Below are 27227 nucleotides of genomic sequence, written 5' to 3'. Positions count from 1 at the left end.
GACAGCCTAGGTTTTTTTTTAGAAGTAAATACGATATACGGAGAATGGGATACGCCATCGAAAATAATACCATCAAGGATGAGTATCTTTTGCACTGAGGTAAACCGAAGAAACAGTGTCGAACCGGAGCGCAGCAATTCACGTCCGAACCCGATGGTGGAAAAAAACAATCTAACAATGGAATTGATGCCCATGCGCACTATCACCGAAAGGAGGAATCGCCTACCTCGTGACTGGAAAAGACTTCTTCGAAGAAAAACAAACTGCAAACATCCAGACCCAACACTAGATTGCAGGAGATCTACAGCTCACATGCCTCGAACACAATTTTACTTGTTTCACATGCTCACTTATTTTAGTAAAAAAAAGTGCACTGAGATCTTTGAATTTTCACTATATTGCAAACCCACACAAAATAACCCAATGCAGCTCTCAACCCCACGTCTGCCCCAGAATGTCCCAGTCCCGCCTTTCTTGAGTAGCAAAGTAGTGGGAATAAAAATCAACTGTGCTGCTTGTTGGCTCTTTGAAGCCCTCACAAACCAGCACTCTGCTTCAGTCTGTAGTACTCGAGAACTGGAAGCCTTCCAGTGTCAGAAACTAATATTGGAAACTGGCAAGAAGGGATAATACAGACACAATCGCCCATCAACATGCCTCCATGAAGAAAGCAAATATTTAATTGGCACCGACAAGGTGATGTTTGGCTGTAGGGCCCATTGCCACTGTGGCAGCTGCCCCATTCGGACTTGGGCCCTTCAATACCAGGCTTCCTCCACCACTGGGAATCGGAGGGAAACTACAATAACCTAAGTGATCGGTGGCCATGCAGTGGTAGGAATTAGAGTTCCCTGCGTTAAATTTGATGCTCAGTAACCACACAGACTACATTGGTATATTTTATTTAAATATTTTATCCATCATATTTTCATGTGTTATGACCAAGTGATAGATACCATGATTCCATTCTGTGCTCAGCTTTCATCTGGGGTCTGCACTCTGCCCTAATCCCTGGTTTCATGTGGGGGGAGCGCCTGCAATGGTTTCCTTTGTGGAAACATGGGGCAGAGAACAAACATTCATTTAATTCACTAGCCTAGCTAAAAGGGTCCTGGTTCCTGCCTGGGACGAGGGCTGGGATTTTATAGCCTGCATTAACATTTGATGCTTGAGAGGGTTTCTTAAACAAGAGTAGGCAGCACACTGATGAGATTTATCAGGGATCCAAAACTGAGTGTTAAGAGCCCGAATCCACCCAATAAGGAATTCAGCTTCTCTGCCTTTTTAATGGAGTTGCACTGGGATATCCTTATCATATGGCAAGAAGCTGAGCGTATGGCTAGTGTCTCGCATGACTTCTACCAGGATCCATTTCCCTTTCTTATCGGCAGAGGGTGGCCAATCATTTAGAAGATATGAGGGCGAGTTTTAGGCCACAGAGTTTAGGGCTAACAGAAACAGAGGTTGGAAGGTCTATACTTTGGTTACTTACAGCTGCCTCAATGAGGAGGCACTTTGGAAATAGCTAAATAAATAGCGGTTATTAAGAAATACTAGGACCATGAAGAGGCATAATGGTCTGCAATGTATAAGCAGTCTGACTAGCATCAAGTCTGAAGTTCAAACGAACACTCTGGTGATAGGATTCTCTGTGAGATTTCCACAGTTTGCCACTGCCATGGGAAAAACATCTGGGCTGAGCCCTGGTTTCCATTATATTGCAATCCTATCAGAATACTCTGCCCTTTTTTTCACTTGCTCATAAAATCCACCAATGTTACTAGCACAAATCCAGCCCCCTCCAAACTTAAACTTTCAATGTTGTACTGGGACGGTCACCTTATAGAACAAACTGGGATTCTTTGTAACTTCCGTTGACTTTGACTCAACAGAAACTTGATAAATCCCATTGCTTCTACAGAGCTGCAGAGGCACCAAGATGCAATCTCGGCTTGCTTCCTTCATATTGAAGAGTTACTCACCTCAGTCACATAATCGGCTGTGATGGGGAGAAAGTACACCTTGTCGGCCAGGCCCTTGGACGTCTGGACAGTGGCGATGTTAGGGTTTATCAGCACTGTGTGGATATTCTCTTCTTTTAAAGCTTTGATTGCCTTTAAAAAGAAGGAAAATAAAGGCAGGCAAGGTTTTACAATCGGAGGACAAAAGGGAATTTGTATGAAGAAAATTCAAGCATGTGATGAGCAATCTGACCTGGGAGCCAGAGTAGTCAAACTCCCCAGCCTGCCCAATGGAAAGACCTCCAGAGCCTAGGATTAGAACTTTGGAGGGTCGCGAATCAGCCAGGACCTCCACATCTGGAGAATCTTCATATGTCAGCATCTCCCGGAGCCTTTCTTTGACTGAGGAGGGAACACAATTATGATGAACAAAGGTAAATTAGCAGGAGATCATCGATATCATCTTCCACACCTCACGTAGAGCTCAATGGAGAAAAGCGTTCCTCACCCTACTCACCGTCTCCACCACCAGGAAAACGGCTCATGGCCTAACTCTCTCCATCACTCCATCCCAACTCTTCCCTGGCAGAACCACCATTACTATCTACAATAACGGGATTGTCCTAATTCAATCCACAGACAAGAACCTGGAACTACTAGACAACCTTTTCCCCAAGTTCAAAGAGCACCTTTCCAAGCCCAGGACCTCCACCCATATCTCCTCCAGCACTATCACTCCTGACATCTCAGCCCTCACCCACAACCCCTCTAACCTCGCTCAACATCAGAACGACACACACCTCACCTCTACCTCCAACACCCTAGTCAATCACCCACCTGCTGCTACCACCACACATCCCTCAATCACAGTCACAAATCTCTCCCCCTCACACACTAATCGCCCCCCTAATTTCAACACTTGGACCCCCACACATGCCACTCCCACTACTCTCTCCCCTGACAACACAGCTCCCACCCACAATCCCGCTAACCTAGATCAGCACCAGAACGACACGCATGACAATTCCCACCCTCTGTCCCTCCCTACTCTCAGTCCCCACTACCACCCGCTAATTAACCACACAGAGCACACCACATCTATTATTATAACTCCCCCTCCCCACGACAGGACCATCTGCAAAACCATTTTCCCCCCTCCCCCCACTCTCAGCCCTCACTACCCCTCAGGCTCCCCCATCACCACCAACATACAGTCCACCTCCACCCCGCTCTCCCCGCCTGCCACCAAAGCCCTCCTCTACGCCACCAACCTCCTCCGTACTTCATCCACTCCCATCGCCCCCATACCCTCTCTCCTCCCTAACACCAACTCGTACGCCGGCACCACGGAGCCCTGCATGAACACCAACCCACCCCCCCCACCCGCATGCTAATGCACAGGTCAGCCACTCACCCATGACTTCCTCCCCCAGCACTAACACCTATCCCACGCTGGACAAGATTATGTTCTCCCTCCTCCAGCTCAAAGAAGACTTTCACACCATCAAAGAAGACATTCACACCATCAAAGAGCTACTCATCACACCCCCCAGACACACCCCACTCACCAACACCCGCCCTCTCAACTGGCTCCCCACCCGTCCCGATGACGCTCCCAAGCTACACCCCTTACACAGGACCGCGATCCATGCCCACAATCGCAACAACCGCACCCGCCGCCCACATTGGACGGCGATCCCTGCCCACAACCACAACAACCACCCCCGTCGCACATGCACCCCTCTTTCGGATCTCGACATTCTCACCCTCCTCCGCTCCTACGACCCAGCTCCCCTAAACCACACAACCGCCACGCACCTCCCCATTCCCACGATACACTCAAAACCCCGTAGACCCCACACTAAACAACAGAATCTCCGTCCCGAATAACCTTTGAAAAGTCCCCCTCTCTCTAGTACCCTCTACCTCCCCTGACACACCCCGTCTCAAATGCACTCTCCTCAACTGTAGATCGGCTTCTAGACACTCCTCCGCCATTGTCGATCTCATCCTTTCATTGGACCTTGACCTAATCATCTTGACTGAAACCTGGCTAACTGAATCTTCCACACCTATAATGGACATTCTGGTTCCCCCCAACTACCACATCATTAGGCTTGACAGGTCTGGCAAGATAGGTGGTGGAATTGCATGCATATACAGGAACAACCTCTCTGTTCTGAAAGTCTCCGCACCTTCCCTACCCTCCTCAACTTCCTGCGAATACATTTGCCTCGATATTATCAGTGAAGGCAAACCGATATGCTCTCTTCACGGCATTTACTACCCACCCAGAGACAACCTCACCTTCGCCCAACAAATCATGGACATGATTTCAACTAACGCCGGACGACAGCTCACCCAAATATACCTTAGTGACTTCAACCTCCACTGGAACGATCACAATGATGCGGTGGTAAATAGTCTCAAAAATTTCCTCAAAGCCCTGGACCTCACACAATTATACAACAGCCCGACCCATGAGAAAGGTTCTATCCTCGACCTCATCATCGCCAAAGAAGACGCTATTCAACTTGAATCTATCCAACCCTGTGACTGGTCAGACCATCATATCGTCACATTCTTTATCAATGAAAAAACCAAAGTCAACACGACTCAATCCTCCAGACCTAAAATATGGAAAAGAGACCTGAAAAAACTCAACCCAGACTCCCTACCCCCGAACAGCCGCGACCTACTGCTCCCTCCTACGGGCGCTACAGATGTCCAATCCTTGACTGACCACTATCTCAACGCCATGACGTCAATAATTAATAAGGCTGCTCCCATGCAGCTAAAAAGAGTCTCCGCTAAAATATCCAATCCGTGGTACGACGGGAGTCTCAATGAAGATAGACGAGCCATGCGAATGGCAGAGCGCACCTGGAGAACAGCTCCCTCTACACTGCACCTGAAAACCCTGAAGAAAAAGAGAAACGCCTACTTCAGGAAAATAAAGTGCTCAAAAGCAAACTTCAGCCTCCAGCTCGACCAAGCAAAAAAACGACCAAGAAAACTGTTTGAGCTAATCAGAACACAAGCCAAGTAACAACCCCAACCTATCAGCTCTTTGGACAAAGCACCCTCCTGTGAAGACTTCGCCGCTTTCTTTACCCAAAAAACTGACAACATAAAGAGTGATCTCAGCATTGACGAAAGCCTCTACACCACATCCAACTGCATAACACCCACCAAACTAAAAAAACAATGCTACATGGTCATCCTTTGACACCTACTCCGAAGAAGAAATAGGCAAACTGCTCAGCACCTTGAAACCGTCCAAACACCTCACGGATCCCCTCCGTGCCAACGTTGTCAAAGACTTCACCCCATGGCTCCTTCCACTGTGGACTAAAATTATCAACAGCTCGCTCCAACAAGGATTCATCCCTGACTCCCTCAAAGTTGGACAAGTCACACCTTTACTAAAGAAACCTACTGCCGACCCATCCGACCTAAACAACTACCGTCCCATTACCAATATTCCCACTCTCGCCAAACTATTGGAAAAATGCGCACAACTACAGCTAACTAAACACATTGATCAGTTTGATCTCCTCAACGCTCATCAATCAGGCTTCCGAGCAGGACACAGTACTGAAACTGCTATGACCCACATAATTGATGACGCTCTACAAATGCTAGATCAAAATGATACCTGCCTCCTCATCCTTCTTGATCTCTCATCAGCATTCGACACTGTTAAACATGAGAACTTACTCGAACTTTTGAACACAAGAATGGGTCTATCTGGGACTGTTCTCAAGTGGTTCACCTCCTTCTTACACAACAGGTCGCAGAAATTCAAGAGTAACAACCTGATGTCCTCGCCAATACCTGTTTCGTTAGGTGTCCCCCAAGGATCCTCCCTATCACCAACTTTGTTCAACCTAGTTATGGAACCCCTCACCACCTTGCTACAAGCATCCAATGTACTTTTTCACATGTACGCAGATGACACCCAATTATATCTCAAACTACAATCTCCCAATGACATTTTACTCCTGAACTCAACGATCAGAAGCACCTAATCTTGGCTTGCAAATAGTCATCTCAAACTCAATGCTCTGAAAACAGAGTTCCTTCTTATCTCACCTCCCGCGAAGATCTCTACCACTCAAACGTGGCTTAAACAGCTAACTGCACTCAATGTCCTACCCACCATCGTGGACTCAGCAAAATCTCTAGGCATAACTCTCGACTCCAATCTCAACATGCAGCATCATATCAGCAAGGCTACTAAGGGTGCGAACTTCCAAATCAATACCCTGAGGAAACTTAAACCCTTCCTACCAGCCAAAGACTTCCAAACTGCAGTACAAGCACTAGTAATCCCGCGAATTGAATACGGCAGCATCGCCCTCTGCGGTCTCCATTTAACCACTACTGCACCCCTAAGAGCCTCTCTAAACGCTGCAGCGAGACTCATCACTGGGTCAAAAAAACACTCGCATATCTCCCCTGACTTGAAATCCCTGAACTGGCTGCCTTTTGAAGCCAGAATACATCTGAAAATCGCCTGCATGACACACAAGGCTGTACACCTGAGCTCTCCCGGATACCTCACTCAGAAGCTGTCAATCTCTGGCGGCTCTAGATACACTAGAGGCACAAACAATCTACTGCTAAAACCTCGAAGATTCAGGAAGGAAAAAACGTATAAGCGCTCATTCTCAGGAATGGCACCCAGGATCTGGAACTCACTCCCTCCTGAAACAAGGCTCATCTCCTCAATCACACTTTTTAAGAAAGAAGTAAAAGCTCTTCTCATGGCCAAATACACTTGAGCTTTTAACTTGGATCTGTAAAGTATCTGCACCGATCTATATCACCCAGCTCGATCCTGACGACTATGTGTTTTTCCTGTATTATTCTGCTAGATCCCTACAAATATGTGTTGTACCTGTATTATTGTTTCACGTACCTGACTATTTACTTCCATTATTGATTTACCTGTACTATTATGCTCCCTCACGTATTCATTCTCTTGTTTGGTATTCCCTGCTTTGTAAAGCGCTCTGATATCTGCAAAGATCTTGTTCGCGCTATATAAAACTTTCAAAATAAAATAAATAAAAATAAGGAAGGAATAAGCACTGCCCTCTTTTTCATTTCCACAGCACAATTCTAAAGGAAATTCCAACGTACTGCTAGAGAACATCTTAGTTAAATAGAAAAGAACAGTTTATATACCAACAGTGCCGAGTGACCTGCATGCGCACATTTCAAAAAGTCACATCTGCAACTGGCTCATGTGTAACACAAACCTTAAAAGTTTTAGGGCTCACACCCAATTTCCGCTCCTGCCTTCCTTAACTTGTATAGACAGTGTCATTTTCCACCTTGAACCATATCCAGAAACAGCAAATTACACTAAAAATCAACCCATGACACCAAACCACCGCGCTGACAACCTTTCACCAGATCACAATGCATCAACCATCTACAAACTAGACAACGCTCCTATAACTCGTTGACTTTATGCTGGTCAACAACCCAGTACAGAGCTCTGCTGCCTTTTGGTTAGGTTTGTACTATAGAAACCCCACATACATACACCCGATATCAAAGCACCTATGAAACAGCCTTCAAACATCACCAGTGTGAACTCTGAACAACAGTTCTTTGCCTCACCCACTACAAACTACTGCAATAATCTTGTAATACCTCACTCGCCACCCTTTGATATACAGAGGCCTTTGGTTACTACCAATAGTAGCTCACCATTTTTTTCAAACTTCTCAAAATATGTTATGCAAATAAAATAGAAATCAATGGTTGATTGGTAGAAAGAAAAAGCTTAATCCTAAGGGTGCTGTCCCGGATAACTACGTGTGGGACAAAGAGTGCACAAGTACTCCGGGTACTGGAAATAAACTGAAGTAATATCTTGCCTGTCTTCCCACATGGGCTCCCATTTTTGACATCACGGACTGTGTCCAAGAAGACATCAAAGAGGTCAACCAGGTCCATTGGCCCAGCTCGGTGCTCCGGATGGAACTGGACACTGGGAAAGGAAACAAAATAAACAAATTTGGAAATATTACTTGTTAAAAAATGAAATATTATTTTAGCTGCACATGTTTTTTTGTATATTTGCACCATGCAGCAGCTGGCCTTCACCAAGCAAGTTAGTTTCCCGTAAGAGCTTTAGAGTTTGAAGAGAGTACAGATTCACTTTTCGAAAATGTGGTCTCAGTGATTGGACAGAAAAGTGAGTCTTGTTACCAAAAAAATGAAAAACACCACCACTCTACTGTGGGAGTCACTACTGGAAGTGTTTGTATTGGGATTTCTGCAGGAATTGAACAGTGCGCCATAATTTGAAAAATTAAACCGACATGAAATGTGGGTTGTGTCTGAACAGAATGTCAAAGTAAAGTGACAGGTAGGTTCACTCTTGCCACCATTTCTTCATATCGCACACAAATTCACAACTGTTTCAAACACAGCCAACTACAAGGGATTGCATCAAACCAGATACCTGCACATTTCCCCACATATGTCTACATTTGAGAAGTTGACCGAGGCCTGCGGTCTAGACCATTGGTTCTGGTGGAGTGATCTCCTCACCTGAAGAAGGGTTTAGTCTCATGAACGACGCCCTCATTAGACCGGTCGTTCGCGTTAGTGAAGAGCACAGACCAGCCCTTTGGAAGAGTGGTTGGGTCCACAGCAAACCCATGGTTCTGGGACGTGATGAAGCAGCGCTGGGTGTCCTCGTGAATGCACGGCTGGTTGTGACCACGATTTCCATACCTGAAAAGACATTTAACGATTACAAAGCACAAGTGAAGCGCAGTAAAGAACTAACAAGCAAAATCAAACAAATAACAGAAGCTACTTTGGTTAACACCTGCTTACTTGATCATGGGTGATTAAGCCGTTTGCTGCTTCGAACATTCCGTGCCAGTGCGAAGCATTCTATCAAGCGGGCGGTGCCGCAACAGCCAACGGACGTGCGCAGCACTACGGAGGTAGTGCTCGCGACGGCCGTTGGCCGACAGAAGCAGCGAACGGGTTAAAGAGAGACTTGAGATATTGGTTCAGAAGGTTAGGATGGAACAGAGGAAGCAGACGAAAAGAGCAAGAAGAAGGAAGAGCACCAAAGGGGGCGAGGGACTAAGTGAAGCTACCCAAGCCAATAATCTTGAAGGCCCAGTAGCCAGATTAATTGATGGGCCTAAAAGTCGCACACTAAGGTGGTGAGCGCCCAAATCACAGCAATATGGCCGAGGTGGAGTGAGACCCCAAGCCACGGGTGCAAAGAGAACTGATGGCAAAAAAACACCAGCAACAGGAGGCAAGGGGCCAAAACACAATGGCATGGGTAGACCAAGGGCCCAACATACAGCAATAAGGGGACATGAGGGTCCAAAACAGTAGCAGGGGGAAATGTTGGTTCAGAAGAATAAAAGAGAGGATGATCCCCAATCTTAGCAACAGAGCAATGAGAGGGAAGATGGATGGTGTACCAAACCAAAGGAAGAGTATTCTGCTCCTCTAGACTCACTTAAGTTTATAGGTCTTGGCCCCAATGACCAGTGAGAGGATCTGGTGTCCCAGGCAGATACCGAACACTGGCTTGGGTTGCTCCTCAGAGATAATTCGCTTAATGTTGTCCACAGCTTCCTGGCAGAAGACCGGGTCCCCCGGCCCATTGCTAATGAACAAACCATCAAAATCTAAAAAGAAATAAGGTAAATAGAGAGGAGGTTACATTTCAGCCAACTACAACAACTGCAGTTGTATTTCTTTCATAGTTAACAGCCAATTGGAAAGTGTCTAGGCACTACAATACTGGACAGATATGTGAACTGAATGTGTGTGACTGGCCTGGGCCATTGGTCTTCTAGTTATGAAGTCTGCAAACAAACAACTAGACCTCACCACCTGCTAGGAGAATGTTATATACCAAATAACCATGTCAAGAAGTGGCCTTATTTCTTCTACACCATGAATCAAATGTATATACTTCCATATACAAGCTTATTTGGCTGCAGCTTATACTAACCTGGATACGTAGTGGTCACCTAAGAAATAGCCATATCAGGAGTATAGACCCAATCAGGTGTTCTTAACCCCTTCGATGCTCATGACGGAACGGTTCCGTCATGAGCGTCGGTTGAGCTGTGCTCATGACGGGACCGTTCCGTCATGAGCCGGTAGGCTCATTAGAACCTTCAGCACAGCGCAGGAATCTGCGCCGCGCTGAAGGTGTTAATAAATGGAAGGATAAGGAGCAATGAGAGCCATTACAGGCACATTACAGACTCTCCAGGTCTCGAGTACACACTTGTGCTCACTGAGCCATAGCAACTCTTACTTCAGGATGGGCATTTCTAGAGCATTATCACTTACGTGGACTGTACAAACTCGGACTAGCCCCTATATAGAATAGCTCACACGCTTTCTTTCCAGCGAACGGAGGCCTCATATCCACTGAAATTCTAGGAATACGGTCTTGAGTTCCAGCAGCTTTATGTGTTTTACTACTTCAGAAGGACTCCAAAGACCCTGGACCATTAGGTTGTTCATGTGCACTCCCCATACCCTGTGCCCAGGACACAGCTGGCTGGCTAAATCCTTGTTGCTGGGAGACTGGTGGGAAGCCTCCCCGGACTGCTGGTCTCCTGCTTGACAGGACTAGTCTCTTGAAGGAACCCATAAACTGCAATGTACCCATTGCAGTTTTATTGTCTTGGTTTAATTTGCTGTAGTGCCCCCTTCCATAGCAGGTCTGAAGAGGGCCTTGTGAGAAGTTGGCCTGATATATAGTGCTCACTATTCTAGTGATCACTTTGTATCATACCAAACGACCCTTATTGATGATTGGTTGTAAGTCAACCTTATTAGACCAGCTATCCTAGTAGCGTGGACAAGAGCAGTCTTTAGGCTAAACTCTAGAGGGCGTGTTAAGCCAGCTGTTTCACCATCACATATACCCCTTGAACACCAAGTGAAAGGACACCACACAAGTTGTTATGAAAATAAAAGGATATTTATTTATAACAAGTCTACCCTGACCTCTTTATGAGTCAGGGAGCTAAGCACAACACAAAACTCTTACGAAAATACTACAAGTTGCACAATTTACACAAATGCCCGAGGGGCACGAAAAACCATATACTTCAAAAGTGGAATGCGAAATACTAGCAGGTAAGTAACATGATCCAGAGGCTTCAGGACCGCTAAGACTACCTTACTGAACCCTCAGGTTAGGAGCAGGAGGCCTAGGGAACCCGGCTGCAGAGTGGGAACTCTTACGCGGGATGCGGGACAAAGTCTATGGATGCTAGCAATTCTAAAATTACTGTTTCCGGACGAATCCGACTAGGTAGACTTAAAACGAAAAAGGATCTGGACACTTGGATAGTGCACCTGTGCTGGAGTACCGAAATACTCAAGTTACCTAGCCCAGGGGCCGCGGCTGCATAGGGTTCAAGTGACGTCGGGAACCCTCGTTGTAGTCTATGGAGCCTGAAAGAAGAAGTTGCTGGCAGGCGACCAGTGAAGAAGTTCGGTGTGATCCAAGGCTGGATCGGTGAAGAGGACGACCTGAAAGCAGAGGGGACTCTGTTCTTAACCACTAGCCAGTGATTGTGAGGGCACCAGGATGGCACCGGATGAAGTCGCCGCGATCAGGTGAGTGGGTGACGCTGGACTCTGCAGGCACACGGGCCAGGAGGCGTTGTCGGCAACCAGGCTGGAGGTGCGAGCTGCCCCACGATGGTGTCTGCTGTCGGCGATGCTGGATCCAGGATAGGAGCAACAAACCTTGGCAAAGGCAAGCCCACGCGGTGGAGTCAAGATGGCGTCTGGAGTGGACCAGGAGTGTCCGGGGTACTTCTTGTTGAACAAGGGCCAGTCTAGTGGACCTAGACCAGCGGTGAAATCGTCGTGGTACGTCGTCAGGAGGGCCACTAGCCAACGGGCAAGTGACCGGACAACGTGGCAAGCAGCAAGGAAGCAGAAGGGCCCCACGCAGATCTCGTGGATGCTGGAGGGCTGGACTTCGGTGCTGGAGCTGCTTAGGGTTGGGGCTTCTCAAACCCCAGTGCACTCACTAAAGGGTCCCTCGGTGGTCGTGCTGGTGAAGCGTCGTGCAGGTCTTGAAGATGGCCGGTCCCTCGGGTCTCGTCACACCCACGAATCTCAGCTGGGCTGATGATGCAGGTAGAGGTCAAAGATGGCAGGGAATCCGGGTCTCGTCGAGCTGGTCAGTCTTGATCCGGAGGATGGACGTCCAGCAAACCGCAAGCGCTTCGATGGTGCCTGCTGGTGCAGGGTGGCTACTCCTTAGCCACAAGGGAGAGTCTTCAGAGAAAGTCAAGAGTTCCTTTCAAGGAAAGTAGTTCAAGTTTCAAGATTATCCAATTTGGGAAGGGTGCCCGCTCCTACCTTTATTCTAAAAAAAGGGGCTGGCACGCGACTAGGTCCTGCCCATGGGTGGGACCAGGAGGGGGTTGGTTACACCCCTCTCCTTTGTCCGGTCTCTCCCCAGCTCAGGGGCTGGTGTGCCTCTGGAACTGGTTTGAGCCGGCCTATGCACAGTGAGCACCGGGGTGCCACTTGCAGTCACCTTCCTTTCAGCCCTGCCTACCTGGGATACACAAAATCCTGTCTGGGATGGTGCTGGCACCGCCCCTGACAGGAAACCCTTTGTCCAGGCCTCTCTGGCTGGAAGGACTCCCAGCAGCAGGAGGTCAGACTTGTGTCTGTGGTGGCAGCATCCATTTTGTGGATCTGAGGCTTGAGTTAACTTTAACCGGGGTTCACAGTTACATACATGTCGTGTCCCTCTAGAAGGGTGGAATGCTAACCCCGTCGCCAGAATTGGCGAGGGGTTAGTATTCCAATTCGTATGACACCTTACTCGACATGTTTTGATAATGCTATGCCAAAGTTAGCATTTGACCGCGAGGTTCATAATGCACTTAAGAGTATATGGTATAGCGTTATCATGGAACAGCTATTGGGACTTGGTTCCGCAAGCTGCAAACGGGCTCAGCTCATGCTAGAGCACCATCTCACATAATTCCAAGCACTCTGCCTTCAGGATTGATAAGGCCTGCCATAGGAGTGACTGATAGGAGTATATGTGTCCATTTTAGGGTTAGATATAGGAATACTATATCTAAAGCAAAGGGTGAATACACCACCTTGCCCCAGCTGTCGTGCAGCCAGTTGTGTCAGTTTTGGATGGCCAGCCAGGGGTGGCATAATACATGCTGCAGCCCCTGGTAGGCCCTGGGTACACCTATGCCCTGGATACCTAAGGTATACTGTACAGGGACTGATAAGGTGACTCAGTATCCAATTAGATATGTACCTAGGGTACATGGAGTCCATTTTAACAGAGAAAGCAGGAAGCCTGTGGTCCTGAATAGCAGGATCCCAGGCCAACTAAGTCAGAAACCAGCAAAACACTAGGCAAAAAGTTGGGGGCAACCATAGTCAGGTATCCATCTTCCTACAGGCCTCTCCTGTGAAGTGCATAGCTGCACCTCCATTTTGTGTCCCAAGACTCTTTAGCCAAGGGTGCCTACTGAGGATAGTGTCCGTGAACATTTACCTCCGGACAGTGTCTGCCGCACCTAGTGCTGACTTGGGGCAGTAATTTGCGATGTTCCTGCACTCTTGGATGACTGCCTTGGCGCTCGTCTTAAATTCCTCTGTGCAGTGTTGCATAAGATCTGTCATTTCATCCCACTGATGGTGGCTTTAGAGGATGAGAAGCGCTTTTGGAGTTGGCAATTTTGCATTGTGTAGAAGTCTTTCCCTCTTCCTGCCCACCAGGTCTATCCTCTTGTTCTCCTCCTCAGGAGCAGGCCCAGGTTGATGCCGGCGCATTTTTCCTTTTCCTAGCTGTTGCCACGATCATAAAGTTCAGAAGCACATTTCCATTAGTGTATTGAGGGCCTTGTGTGGAATGTTCATATTTCTTCTGCACGTGTTGAGGGAAGGGGGTCTGGACGGTTACAGCTGTTGCTGGTTACCGAAAGGACTCCTTACCCTGGTCTAAAAAAACTGGGTAGCAGAGGCAGGTACAGGTTTACCTTTTGTGATGTCCTGAATGATTCTAGGAGGAAATATGAATCCTACTTCGCTTCTTCCAGTTCAACACCTCTGGTGTCACTGCCCTCTTGAGGAGTCCATTGTACTAGGGCAGGTCGTCTGGTGGCGAAGGCCTGGAGATCCTCCCACATGTTGTGTTGACCCTAACCCTGTAGTGCAGTGGATTCATCTTCGCTGTAAGGAAAATGCTACTTACCAGAGTATGCATGTGATCTCCGCATGTAGAGCTGTAGATTCACATGCTGTGCACAGCTCGCCTTCTAGTGTTGGGTTGGGATGTTTGCACTTTGTTTTTATTCAAAGCCATCTTTCCAGTCACTTTGCTCACTTCATGTAGCTCCAGTGTGGAGTGTGCCTTGATGTGCAGCAGATCAGGCTCTGTATCCCGACAGTTTCGGTGGGATGCTAAACCCCTTTAAGGAGTCAAACTCCTTCCTTCCTGTCCAGGAGTGTCGCCATTTTGGCTTTGAGCCAGCATTTCTTTTGCGCGAGCATTTGTTGTTTGGTCTCAACCATCGAGGACTCCTTCCTTTTTTAGGTAGGCAGCTCCTTGCCTTCGATTCTTTCACCATCGTCCCACCTTGTGCGCCTCCCAGCGGCCAAGGTTTGTTAGAAGGCTACCCTAATCAGTGGCCTTTCGTGAGGACCTGTGCAGCTCTTTTTGATTATGGCGCCCTTCGATTGCGGAGGCGTCAAGGCAGCCTTCGAGGAAAGAGTCTAAGCCTTTCAGTGCTTTCATTAACTTTTGCTGCTTTTTCTTTGCTGCCCTCCTCCTGGCTCCAGCTTTTCTAGATTAGGGACTGTTTCCTCGCCATCCAACTCCAATTCCTCAGCTGCCTCAACATTCTATTCTTCCTCACAGGAGAGGCCCAAGTAATTCAGGGACATGTGTCACTATGCCTGGTGTGTCAGACGCTGCCTAAGTCTCGTTTTCAGCTTCTTCGGGACACATTCTGCACAAGCCTCGCATTCTTTGGCACTGCAGTTCATCAGGAGGCACAATCTTCAGGCTTGGTGGGGATCTCTCTGCGTGAACCCGTGGTGGCAGTTGGGGCAGAATTTAAAAGGGTGTTCTCCTGCTATCCTTGCTACCTCCCTGCTCGGCATTCTCCAGTCATGTGTGTTGTTCAGCGGAGGGATGCTACCCATCGGGGTGGAGAAGCCTCCCTTCCACAGATTGCTCTTTCACGGCCTCTGGTAATCTATGTTTTTTTCAGTGAAAAATTCTTGCTGTTTTTAGCCTCAGTCGACTTCATGGGCCCAATGGCAGAAAAAATAATATGAAGATGGCGAGGCATAGGAAATTTCAGGGCACACACTTGACATCTCACATTGGATGGACTTACAACAAATGGTGGTTATCAACTCCCATGACAGAAAAAAAGGCAGAAACAAGATTCTGGACCCAATCACTATATGGCAGAATCTATGCACTGCAATGCAATGCATGTGAATCCAGAAAAGTAATCATGAGGCAAAAATGCTAAACCAATACAGCAAACACTGCACAACCTTGGAAGGATTTCACAAATCCAGGTTATTAACCTTGTGCTGTTATATAACAAGATATAGTACCTTGGGGGGGAGCTATTGTTGCAATTGGGAGGCTCAAATAATTGGAGGGGGATAGAGTTAGGAAGGTGCTATTATTCTGTCACCTTAGTCCGGATCTATGATGCATGGTAGGAGAGGACAAGGGCTGGTACTGACCTTTGGAATCCAGTGGATGGTTCCAGGGCACCACGGTCACTGCTGCTCCTCTCTGGCACAGACAGCGGATTTGGTTGTACTTGAGCCCACAGTCCAGAGCCACAATCTTCAGTGAGCCTCCAGGGTTGTAAACTTGTGGTTCCTACAAATAACCAAAAACAACACAGGTCTGCAGGTATGAATTGAGAACTAATGTTTAAGTCTGGCCTACAGACAGCTTAAATTGACTCGCCAACTGCAGGCAATATATGAAAAAAACACATATACGAACATTAGCAGAGGTGCTTTGGGACACCCCTCTTCATCCAGTGATCTTTAAGTGCCATTCACATTTCCATTCTACCCACCACAGTACAGAGCAAGGAATCAGGCTACCTCGGCCATTGGCTCTCTGGCATTGTGAAAAACTCCATTTTGCCTGATCACACATGCACATTCTGCTAAAAAGTGACCATCAGCAACATGGCTAGCTAACAAATATACTACTTTATCAATATTTAGTTTTACTACAATATAATCTAATTTAAAAAGCATGCGGCTGCATCCGAAGAGGCGTTCCGTCACTAGCCGCTTTAAAAGTAAAACAAGCGGTTGATCGAACCCAGAAAGGAAGGCCTAAATAACAAACAGACAAGTATTCCAGGTGCTGGCAATGTGACCTTTCTCTTGTAAGAAGCCGTAAGCCAAGAAGCTTAAGGAGAATATCTCAGTTGAGATAATGCTTTTAAAGGAGCGATGGAGTCAAAAGCTGAGGACAGACAGTTATTCACTCTGGCAAGGTCAAGGCTATTGATCCTGAGAGTTTGAGGGGGGTTGCCTGTAATGCCTCAAAGAACAGCACTTCAGAGACTGGACTCCATGACCTGGAGACTTTCTGAAAAGAGTTGCCGTTTCTTAAGTCGGAACATGCCAATTTTTTTAAGGAACAAATTAGTTTCAGACTGGATCCATCTGAATATAAAAAATGAGGTCAAGTGTGTGACTAGCCTTAATGGTCGGCCCCACCACATGTTGGACTAAGATAAATCCCTCCTGAGTCAAGAGGAAATGTTTAGCCAAAGGGTGGTTAGGGTCATCTATATGCAGGTTAAAAAGGCCTAGCAGCAAGAGGTAGGTAGGTCGCCCCCCCCCCCCGCTGCAGCTCCTCCAGCGCTTGGTGTTTTTATCTCCCCCCCCCGCCCACTGCTCAATTTCCCACCGCTGCTGCGCCGCCCCCATTTGCCAGCCCCGCCCCCCCGCCCATGCGCCGTCCCCTGCCTCCCGCCTCCCAGCTGCTCCTTCCTCCCAGCTCCCATTCAAATGGCGCCAGTTGCGCGGCTGCGGCGCGCCACTGGTGCGCCCAAGGTAAGCCCGTCTGCGCCCGTGGTCCAGAACCCATGGACCCCGCGAACGCCACAACACCAAACTCCACTACGACGCCAGCAGCCTCCACGCACTCAACGCCGGCCGACACCACACCTGCTTCCAGGCCACCCCGAAACGGACCCTTCTCTTGCCACTCCTGCAGCTTCACCTGCGACAGAGCCACCAAACCTCCAAGGACTGGACCCAACCACCTCCGCTGCATACTCCACAACACCCGCTCTGCACGCAAACACACCGTCGAGCTCTGGCATCTGCTCGACACCTCCGCTCCAGACGTGGCCTTCCTAACCGAAACCTGGGGGAACTACTCCTCGGCTCCCGCCATAGCCATCCCGGCCGGCTACAAGATCACCCGCAGGGATCGCGCCAACGGAACCGGAGGAGGAATAGCCATCATCACCAAGTCCACCCTCAAGGTCGCCACCCACGCAGACGACACCCTCCACACCGCCGAACACCTGCACTTCCAGATCCACACCGACCCCAACACCACCCTCAGAGGAACACTCATCTACAGACCCCCCACCTCGGGCTCAGTTCAGCGACTCCATCGCCGACCTCGCCAGCACCCACGCACTCGCTTCCACGGACTACATCCTCCTCAGGGACCTGAACTTCCACCTCGAGAACAACGACGCCGCCAACTCGGCCGCCCTGATCGAAAACCTCGGCCTCAAACAACTCGTCACCGTACCCACCCACGCCGCCAGCCACACACTGGACCCAGTCTTCTCCACAGGCACCCACGTCACCTTCGACCACACCACTGAACACCACTGGACCGACCACCGCTGCATTCATTTCACTTTCAAGAAACCAACCACCGAACCCAACAGCTGCCTCGCTGCTGCTGGAGCAAAGTCACCGAAGACCGGCTGATCACCACCCTCGCCCAGAACCCACCCACCAACCAACCAACCCCACCAACCCAGACGCCGCAGCCCGCAACCTCAGACAGTGGATCGAAGACTGTGCCAACACCCTCGCCCCGCTCAAGAAACCCTCCAACAACCACGCCAGCCAGAGAGCCACCTGGTTCACACACGAGCTCCAGACCTCCAAACGCGCATGCCGGAAACTAGAGAAAATATGGCTCCAAGAACGCACTCCGGACAACCACGCAGCCCACAAGGACGCCACCCACAGACATCACCACCTCAGATTAGCCAAGAGATCCTCCTTCAAAGACCGCTTGGACAACAACGCCCACGACAGCAAAGAGCTCTTCAGCATCGTAAAGAAACTCTCCAACGCCAACGACATCCCGCCCTCACAAGAACTGAACGACTCACTAGCCATCTTCTTCCACCGCAAGATCGCGGACATCCATGATAGCTTCAACACCACAACCGCCCCGACTATGCAAGACTCCACCTCCCCTGCGAACACCACCAGCGCCATCCGCCTGACCACCTGGTCCAACGTCGACGAGACACGCAAGGTCATGAACTCCATCCACTCAGGATCTGCGTCAGACCCCTGCCCACACCACGTATTCAACAAGGCAGACGCAGCCATCGCACCCCAACTACGGAAGGTCATCAACATCTCCTTCAAAACAGCGACATTCCCGGAAAGCAAGAAGCACGCCGAAATCAACGCCCTCCTCAAAAAACCCCAAGGCGGACCCCAAGGACCTCAAGACCTTCAGGCCCATCTCCCTGCTCCCGTTACCGGCAAAGGTCATCGAGAAAATCGTCAACAGGCAACTGGTCCGCCACATGGAAGACAACAACATCTTGGACCCATCCCAGTCCAGATTCAGACGAAACCACAGCACCGAGACAGCCCTCATCGCCGCCACAGACGACATCAGGCGCCAACTAGACAACGGCGAAACATCAGCCCTCATCCTCCTGGACCTGTCGGCCGCCTTCGACACGGTCTGCCATTAAACTCTAAAGACACGCTTCCTAGAAGACGGAATCCAAGAGAAGGCCATTGACTGGACCACGTTTTTCCTCTCCGGCAAAACCCAGAGCGTCCGCCTCCCACCCTTCCGATCCGAAGCCACCAACATCATCTGCGGCGTCCCCCAGGGTTCAGCCCGAAGCTGTTCAACATCTACATGGCCCCCCTCGCACAAGTGGCCCACCAGGACGACCTCAACATTATCTCCTACGCCGACACCCAGCTCATCCTCTCCCTCACCAAGGACCCTCACACCGCCAAAACTAACCTCCACGAGGGAATTAAGGCAGTCGCCGACTGGATGAGGAAGCTGAACTCTGACAAGACGGAGGTACTCATACTCGGACCCAGCCCCTCAGCCTGGGACGACTCCTGGTGGCCGACCACACTGGGAACAGCACCAACACCCACCGAACATACATGCAACCTAGGATTCATCCTCGACTCCTCCCTCTCCATGGCTAAGCAGGTCAGCGCCGTCTCCTCCTCCTACTACAACACCCTCCGCAGGCTCCGCAGGATCTACAAGTGGATCGAAACAAGAAGAACGGTGACACAGGTCCTCCTCAGCAGCACACTGGACTACGGCAACACACTACGCAAGAATCCCAGCCAAACACCTACGACGACTACAACACATCCAAAACGCCTCCGCCCGACTGATAGTCAACGTCCCCCGCCGCAGCCACATCACCCCCACCTGAGAGACCTACACTGCTACCCGTCGACAAGAGTATCACCTTCAAGCTCCTCACCCACGCACACGAAGCACCCCACAACGCTGGACCAGCCTACCTTAACAGCAGACTCAGCTTCCACGCCCTCACCCGCCAGCTCCGCTCCGCCAGCCGCGCCGCTGTCCCCCGCGTCCAATGAATGACCTCAGACGGCAGATCCTTCTCCTACCTCGCCGCCAAGACCTGGAACACCCTCCCTACCCACATACAGCAGACCTAAGACCTACTCGCCTTCATAAGACTCCTCAAGACCTGGCTCTTCGAGCAGTAACAGCACCCCCTCCCCTCAGCGCCTTGAGACAATCACAGGTAAATAGCGCGCTCTTCAAGTACTCGGATTGATTGATTGTTGGTTAAGTGATTGGGATGAACAGTTGGTGGGGACTGCGGAGTTAAGGTTGGTTGCAAAAGAAAGGCCCTCAATGGTGCCCATACTTGAGGGTTCAGACAGAGCACTGGTAGGAGTCTTTGTACACTCTCTATCCCTGCCCCTCCAATGCAAGTTTATACTCTGCTTATATGGTGGATTAGAAAACCAGCCGGGATGGAAAGAGCGATACCAGAGTCCAAAAGTCAAGTTTCTCTCAGGAAAAGATCTTCACATATATTTCCTGTAAGTAGCAAAAGACCCTTAGATTTTAGTAAAGTTATATATTTAACATATTCATTTGTATGTGCTCTCACCTAGCAGTCTTCATCCACAGGTCTGTTGTGATGAACATCTTTCTTCCGTCCACTACTGCATAAAGCTAGGGGCAATGGGGCAGCCCACTTCAGCCACTGGTTAACTCCATTTCAATTCTCTGCCCTTACACAAGAAGCACATCTTCACACAAAGTAGTTCCCTTCGGTGCTAGGGTCTATATAGAAAGGTGTGCTTTTTGAGACCCAACAATATATTTCCTTTATTCCATTTTTTTTTAATTTAAATACTGGCGAGTGCCTAGCCACTCCCACAATATTCAATATAAACAAATAGCATAAGACCGCAAGCACTGATGAAGCAAAAAGGCTGACAGATCATGCAAGACCATTTGACTTTGACAATGCCAGTCTTCATTTTTTTAAGTCATCCTTATGTTCAAACTATATGAGGAGGCTACACTAATTGAAAGACAATAGTACCTTTTCTTTGCGTCAAAAGGATTAAATGGTATATGTTCCACTTAAAAATGTTTTAAAGTAACCATTGCACCAGCTTTCAAAGGCTGAACTGGTTGCATTTACCAAAACTTTTTGAATCCAACTATCTACTTCACCAGGCCCTTCTGTAATCAATTATTAAAGGGGGAAAAATATGCGAGAAAAGAAGTAAAAACCACTGCTTTTAATGTGGCCTAACGTGCATCTCGGATGTGTGTGGGGAGCCCATTATCACAGCTAGGGTGTTCATTACTCAAGGTTACCATTACTTACCTGCAATCACTTCCTACCTTTAGCTCCTCTTTATCCTATTTACTTCGACTGCCACAATGGGGAAACATCCTTCCTTCAAATTTTTATGTTAATATGTAGCTAGTTTAAAACCAATTGAAATATGTTCATCAATTTAGCGTTGTCAAGTTAAATGATTCCATTTGTTACATTGTAATTAAATATTTAACCTCAGTCTTCACACTATTTTTAGTTAAATAAATAGACTTGTGACATTTCAATTCCAAAAACAGATGCCTACAGGGTAAAAAACAATCCGTTCCCGGCATATGTGCTGTAGACACACATGCTTTGCATAGACTGTAAAGCAATCCCTCTCCCTAGGCAGTGGTTAACTTGTGGGGGGTCGCAGTTGTTTGAAAAGGAGTTAATTTCTGCTTGGGCAACACTGGCTTGTTGTCGTGCAAATACATTCACACAATAATGTTTTGTGAAGGTTTGTGTAATAGACCATGTTGCTGTTTTATAAATATCAGAAATAGGAATGGTCCCTAAAAAAAAGCCATGGAAGCTACAATCTTTCTACTGGAGTGAGCTTTTGGGGGAACATGTAAAAGTAGTTTAGCTTTTGCATGTCCTGTTTGGATGCATTTAACTATCCATCTTAAAATGCCCGATTTTAAGATGGTCTTTCACATATGAGGAGGTGCGAAGGCAATAAACAATTGTTTCGTCTTTCTAAATGAATTAGTCCCATCAATGTAAAACATTAGTGTTCTGTTTGGCATTTTAAGTGTGTAATGCCCTTTCTAAAACTGTCTGGTTGAGTGAAAAAGACAGGTAAATCAATGGATTGATTAATATGAAAATTGGAAACCACTTTTGGTAGGAATTTTGGGGCAGTTCTAAGCACTACTCTGTGCCGGCGTAATTGAAAAAGGCTTTGAGAGTTAACGCCTGAATTTCAATAACTCTTTGAAGAGAAGTAATAACTATCAAAAAGGCATGTTTCCATGAAAAGTATTACAATTGACAAGAGTGTAATGGTTCAAAAGGAGGACAAATTAGTCTTGTTAGGACAATGTTTAAGTTCCATGCCAGGGCAGGTGGAAGACTAGGAGGAATTATCCTTTTAGGTCCCTCCATAAAGGCTTTGATAACTGAAATTTTAAACACAGTTGTGTTGTCTATTTTGCAGATATGCTGCAATAGAAGTGTATGCCAACCCTGCAGTTTGTAAGTGCAATAGGTAAAAATTATTGTTTGTACCTTTGCATGAAGAGGGTGGACGTCTTGTTTGTGACATAAATCATTTCCATTTTGCTGTATAACATTGCCTTGTGGTTGGTTTACGAGCCTTTAAGAATGTTCATACATTCTGAGGTACATTTACGTATCTGAACTCTAAGACTTCAGGAGCCACATTGCAAGATTAGTTTTTTTGGGATTAGGATGGCTAAGTGTTACGTGGTTCTGTGTGAGAAGGTCCTGGTTGTGGAGAAGATTTTTGTGTTGGAAGACAGCTCCAGGAGTGTTGAAAGCCATGGTTGTCTAGCCCATGTTGGAGCTATTAGTATCATTGTGAGAGATGTGTGTCTGAGTTTCCTGGCCACTAATTAAAGTAGTGGGAGAGGGCTGATCTTCAAAAAAAAAAAATAAAGGGGTGAGGTCACTAGGGCAAACAGTGCGTTATTTAGTTTTGCAGCTAAAATGGGCAAGCGACCTGTGGCAGCCATGCTAAAAATTTATCGGGCCAAAAGTCTATCAATAGCTAGCTACGGGAGCGATATATGGGGATATTCTGGACTAGATGGTCTCCAGGTGACAGAAAATAATTTTTTTAAACGATTACTGAGCGTCCCAAAGGGGACTGCAAATCTGTCAGTACATGAAGAAACTGGTAAGCCTTTTCTAAGTGACACCTTGGCCTTGCATCCCCTTACTTCTTGGTTACAATGCTGGCTCAACAAGGATTTAGGTCTCACACAATATTTTAAAAGAGGTTCTTAGTTTAAACCAAACGATTAATATCCCCTGGATCAAATATCTAAAAACCTGTTTTAGCGAGCTGGGACGTCCGGACTTGTTTTTAAAGCCCGAGGGGATCACTAAAAAGGATCTTACGCTCGCAAAGCACTCTTTCCTTCTAATTAAAACAATGGAAAGAGAAGAGAAAGAGTTGCTGAAGCCTAGTGTGAGGGCACATTTGATGCTTAAAACCTCCCCAGACATGGAACCATATTTATTATGGCCGCTCCCAGCGTACGAGCGATTTTTATTAATTAGGTTTAGACTGAATCTTTCACATTTTAATAGCTGTGCCAAGGGGCAGTTACAAAGGAACAGTGTTAGCGTCCTGTGGCTGCGACAACATGTCTCCTCAGGATTTGCTTCACTTTATGTTCTTTTGTAAATACTATGAAATGCCCAGGACCCTCTATTTAAAACCTATTTTAAAAAAGTTACATTTCGTGCAAGTACGTCCCGCTCTCTTTTATTTGCAACTATTAATCCCTGACTGTATCCCTTTTGTGGCCGGTTTTCTGAAATGTGCAATGAAATATAGAAAATGTCTGGAATTTTAATTGGTTATCATGTTTTTATGGCTTTTAATCTGTATTTTTATATCCTTTTACTGGCTGTTAAGTCTCCCTATTTTTTGTACTACTGTCTTCTTATCAGGGCATCGTGTATATTGTATTTTCATCTTTTGATTATGTGTATGTTGTATTGTGTAACTTTTATGGTTTCTTAATAGTAAACCGAATAAAGTATTTTGAAATGAAATAGTGGGAGAGGTATAAAAGTGCAAATATTCCTGACCAGTTCATTCATATAGCATTGCGTTTGGATTGATGTGGATACCTGCTTGCAAACTGTGGGCAATTCGCGTTTCCTTTTGTTGCAAACCGGTCTATTTTTGGAAACCCCCACTTGGGAAAGTACGGTTGAAGAACATTGGAGTGAATCTCCCATTCATGGACTTGTTGTATTCTGCTTAGAAAGTCCGCAATTTGATTGCATGTCCCTGGGACATGCTTTGCTTAATGTTGTGGTGTATTGCCAATCTCCATATTTTCTGTGCCAAGTGAGATAATTGGAGAAAGTGTCCCCCCCCCCCCATTTTTCTAAATAATACATAGTGGTCATATTGTCTGTTCGACTCAGGACAACTTTGTGTTGTGGGTAAGGTAGGAAGGCTTTGATTGCTAGATGAACAGCGTGCAGCTCTAGGTGACCGATTTGGAAATGTGTGTGTTTGGAATCCCATATTCTCTGAATGGTGAGGTTGTGGAGATTTGCTCCCCTACCGGTTAGGGAAGCATCCGTTAGAATTATGTGGGGAAGTGGGTCCTGAAATTGGCGACCCTTGGATACATTCTGTGGATTCCATCATTACAGAGAGATGTGTGTGGCTGTCTACCAAAACTAGATGGTGAAGTTGACCCAGTGATTGAGTTCATTGTTGAGAGACATTGCTGTAGAGGGCTCATATTTAGTCTTGCATGTGCGACTATGTGAATGCAGGATGCCATCGTGCCCAGAAGTCTGAGAAATGTTTTGAGAGGAATTGCACTTCCTGTTTGAAACTGTTGAATTAATCTTACTATGTTGTGTCTTCGGTCGGCGTTTGGGTATGCTAATGCTTAGTGTTTGTTGAGCATAGCCCCCAGAAAAGAGTAGCGGATGGTTGTAGAGGAAACTTTTGTAGGTTAATGGTAAATCCAAAGATTGAAGTTGTTTGCATTGATTAGGCAGTCATTTAAATATGGGAAAACATTAATATTTTGTCTGGGCAGATGTACTGGTACCACTGCTTGACATTTTATGAATACTCTTGGTACAGTGGTAATACTAAAGGGAAGAATTTGGAACTGATAACGTTTCCTTTGTAATAGAAATCGGAGGTATTTCCTGTGTGCAGAATGAATTGGCATTTGGAAATAGGCGTCTTTTAGATCTAAAGTCGCAATGAAGTCCCCTTTTTGTAATGCCAGAATGATATCCTGGAGAGTGACCTTATACGGTAGTGTTCTGATATGATAATGATTTAATGGTCTGAGATAGACAATGGGCCACAGGGATCCATACTGTTTGGGGATAAGGAAGTATAGTGAATATATTCCTGTTCCCTGAAATTTCTGTGGATCTGGTTCTATTTCTCCCTCTTGCAACAGAGCTGTTATTTCTTGTTGCAGAAGGATTTTATGTGTAGATAGTTGCTGTTTGCAAGGTGGGATATTTGGAGGAATTATGAGCTCGACACAACCATGTTGGATAATGTCCAAGACCCATTGGTCTGTTGTGATTGAACTCCAATTGTTGAGAATCTATTGAAGATGACCCCGACATGTGTTAGGTGTTCTGGGGAATGGTAAGGAAGTCATTGCGTGTTATTGGCATTTGAGGAGCGTCTATTGTTTCCTCTGCCTCTCCCTTTAAAATGGCTTCCTCTATAAGAAGCTCTGTAGAAGGTTCTAGATGAAGAGGTTCGTCCCTAATTTTTGGATTGAGACCCAGAGGTATCTGCGATAGATGTTTCTGCATCTGATTTGTAACTGGGCCTATGAAAAGAACCACTGGACATGTTAGTTTGTAGAGCTCCCATTGATTTTGCTACCTCAGCGTTCTTTCCTTTTTTCAAGAGCTGTGTCCACTTGAGGTCCGAAAAGATGTTCTTTATCGAACGGGCAATTTAGTATGGCTTGCTGTACTTCAGGCTTAAATCCTGACACCCTTAACCATGTGTGCCTATGTAATAGGATGCTGGTGTTTATACCCCTACCAGCGGTATTGGCTGCATCTAGTGCACATTTAATAGAAGTGTTGGTAATAAGTTTACCTTCATTTACTATTTCTTGACCCCTTTTCCTATGCTCCTCTGGGAGGTGTAGGAGGAGTCCCTTCATTTCGCCCCTATGGGCCCAGTCATACCTTGCTAACAAAGCCTGGCTATTGCCTATACGCCAATGATTAGCTGCTTGTGCCGCAACTCGTTTACCATAGGCATCCATAAGCTTGGACTATTTCTGGAGATGGGGCATCTCCATTTTTCTGGGAGTGCTCTTTTTTCTGTGGGTTTGACGCTACTTGCGAATCCGGGGTTAGTCAACCTTTAATAAAAATGGGGTCTGATTATGCTGCTTTGTACTTTGTCAATGAGTGGACTAATTATCATCCCTTTGACAGGATCTTTAAAAATTGTCAGAATGACGTTTCATATCTTTGAGTAATGCTAAGTATTATGCCCCTCTGTACATTAGACAAAGTCTCAAACAGAAAATCCTCCTTTACCGAGTCTTTATAAGGAGGAGCCTGGTGGAATGTGGCTGCACGTGCTTTTAGGTCCTGATAAGCAGATGTATCATCAGGTGGTGATGGCCGAGTGGGATATAAGCCAGGGTCTGTGTCGGCTGGAGGCTCAATATCAGTCATCTTAAGGATCCCCTGGTTGTCGATTACCTGTGATATCCTGATCTTCTTCCACTACTGATTGAGGGGATCGTTACCTGCCTCAGACAAATGTGGTGAGTGAGGTGGTGTTGGAGGAGGTGTTTATGGTGTAGGTGAAGAGGGAATACGAATGTGCAATGGACTAGTTGCAGCATCCTTTCTCTTATTTACAGGTAAAACAGGAGTCTGTATTCGTAGCTGTATCATTATTTTCTTAGTTACAGGCTGAATTCGGAGTTTTTTTGTTTCAGATTAAGCTTTTGATGAAATTGCTCAATAATTGGCTTTGGAGGAGATTTTAGACCAAAAAAAAAGCATTATGATGGTGGAAGCTTTATTTTCGACTAAGGAATATTCAATTCCGAAATATTGAGTCTGTTTCGGTGCCAAGACTGAAGATCGTGGTGTTGTGGCCTAGGATGTAAAGGAGGTGGAGGCCCTTGCGTAAGCTGAACTTGCAAAGCCGAGCCAGAGTGCAGGGCTTCCGAGTCATGTTTTCAGTGCGCGCATGGCTTGTCTGCAGTGGCAGCCCATGAGCAGGTTTTTCGATGGCAGCCAATGGTTTGTTCTTAGGATGAGGGGTAGAAGTACTCCTAGTCCGCTGCGTCCGCACTGGCTGAAGAATGGTAGAGTCATT

At 47.0% G+C, this 27227-nt stretch overlaps 1 protein-coding gene across 7 annotated transcripts in view; it reads right to left on the bottom strand.

Annotated features, from left to right (window-relative positions):
• Positions 1-27227, bottom strand: part of CAD (carbamoyl-phosphate synthetase 2, aspartate transcarbamylase, and dihydroorotase) — a 414808-nt gene that overhangs the window by 272740 nt on the left and 114841 nt on the right. For all 7 annotated transcript variants that reach the window (XM_078650082.1, XM_078650077.1, XM_078650079.1 and 4 more), the window contains exons 5-10: positions 15750-15891; positions 9475-9646; positions 8535-8720; positions 7856-7968; positions 2215-2363; positions 1983-2114 (exon numbers count right to left, since the gene is read on the bottom strand). In XM_078650082.1, coding sequence (XP_078506208.1) covers positions 1983-2114; positions 2215-2363; positions 7856-7968; positions 8535-8720; positions 9475-9646; positions 15750-15891 — 894 coding nt within the window. The remainder of the gene's footprint in view (positions 1-1982; positions 2115-2214; positions 2364-7855; positions 7969-8534; positions 8721-9474; positions 9647-15749; positions 15892-27227) is intronic.

This window comes from Lissotriton helveticus, chromosome 6, assembly GCF_964261635.1.
Source record: "Lissotriton helveticus chromosome 6, aLisHel1.1, whole genome shotgun sequence".
NCBI classification, from domain to species: Eukaryota; Metazoa; Chordata; class Amphibia; order Caudata; family Salamandridae; genus Lissotriton; species Lissotriton helveticus.
The sequence above is the reverse complement of the archived record's forward strand: the minus strand, read 5'-3'. Positions and strand labels throughout refer to the sequence as shown.